Below are 1,068 nucleotides of genomic sequence, written 5' to 3'. Positions count from 1 at the left end.
TATATTTTAAATCTTCAATGGAGGTAATTGCGAAGGTAATCATGATCTCGCGAATCACGTAGTCGATAATAATATTAGATACGATAATGATAACTGAAATAAACATAGAGAAGCGTTCTTAGTAATCTTTATTAAATGTGTGTATATTAGGCACGTAGTCAATTATTTCAATAAGCGTTGAGCGATCTAAGTAAAACTAAGACGCCTTGGGACACGAAATATGCCGTTTGACTGATCGTTACAGAATTCATACGCTGGCAAACACAGGTAATGTTATATTTCACAGTCTCTTATCTAAATGGATTATCTCAAGGCTCTCTACACCTTCGTTACAACTAAAAATTGAAATATTGCAGAAAAAAACCAATGCGGAGACCCTCCTACCGTACATCATGCTGAACATGATGGTGATAAAAGCCTGAAGGGCTACCCAAATGGTCACATGTTGGATTATCGCTGCAAGAAGGGTTTTTCAGCCAGACGAGATAGTGTGTTCCGGGCTTGGTGTGTTGGCGGAGGCGTATGGGTTGGTCCCAATATGACTTGTTCTCGTAAGTAAAAGCATTTCAGTGCTCTTTTCAACAACTCTTAATACACTGATGCTATTATTAACTGATTATCAGATTGGTTTCTCTACTCTGCGTAAATTTCTAATGTTAATATGATAACATGATAATAGATAAAACCCGTCTCTGTAGTCATAAAGAAGTCATCTCGAAATTGAGTGTTTAGTATGAAATTTCTGAAATCTTCCATTTCAATTTCTGACGAATTTTGTGTATTATAGTTAGAAAGAGAGGTAACTATAAATTTGAAGAGAGCATTTGATTGTGATAATATCTTAATCTTCGTGGGCGTGGAAGTGTGTTTGTTTCGGTCAACAAGATCAACGTTAAAAATTGACTTAAAGTATAGATGTATTTATTTGGATTGTGTTTCAATGGAAGAAAGAATTGATAAGCCCATTATAATTAGAAACCTAGATAGAACCCGTGAACAAGGGTCTATTTTTCACAATTCAACGATATATACATACATTCATTCTTATATATATATATATATATATAT

General features: G+C 34.3%; 1 protein-coding gene across 6 annotated transcripts in view; it reads left to right on the top strand.

The window, feature by feature from the left end:
- The window catches only part of LOC106881627 (protein lev-9), a 421,933-nt gene that overhangs the window by 167,955 nt on the left and 252,910 nt on the right, over nucleotides 1–1,068 (top strand). For 5 of the 6 annotated variants that reach the window (XM_052969987.1, XM_052969992.1, XM_052969988.1 and 2 more), the window contains one exon: nucleotides 357–551. The exons of the other annotated variant lie outside the window; for it this stretch is intronic. In XM_052969987.1, coding sequence (XP_052825947.1) covers nucleotides 357–551 — 195 coding nt within the window. The remainder of the gene's footprint in view (nucleotides 1–356; nucleotides 552–1,068) is intronic. 6 annotated transcript variants of the gene reach the window in all.

The sequence above is a fragment of the Octopus bimaculoides genome, chromosome 8 (genome assembly GCF_001194135.2).
Source record: "Octopus bimaculoides isolate UCB-OBI-ISO-001 chromosome 8, ASM119413v2, whole genome shotgun sequence".
NCBI classification, from domain to species: domain Eukaryota; kingdom Metazoa; phylum Mollusca; class Cephalopoda; order Octopoda; family Octopodidae; genus Octopus; species Octopus bimaculoides.
Note: the sequence above shows the minus strand (reverse complement) of the source record. Positions and strands in the feature narration are given on the sequence as shown.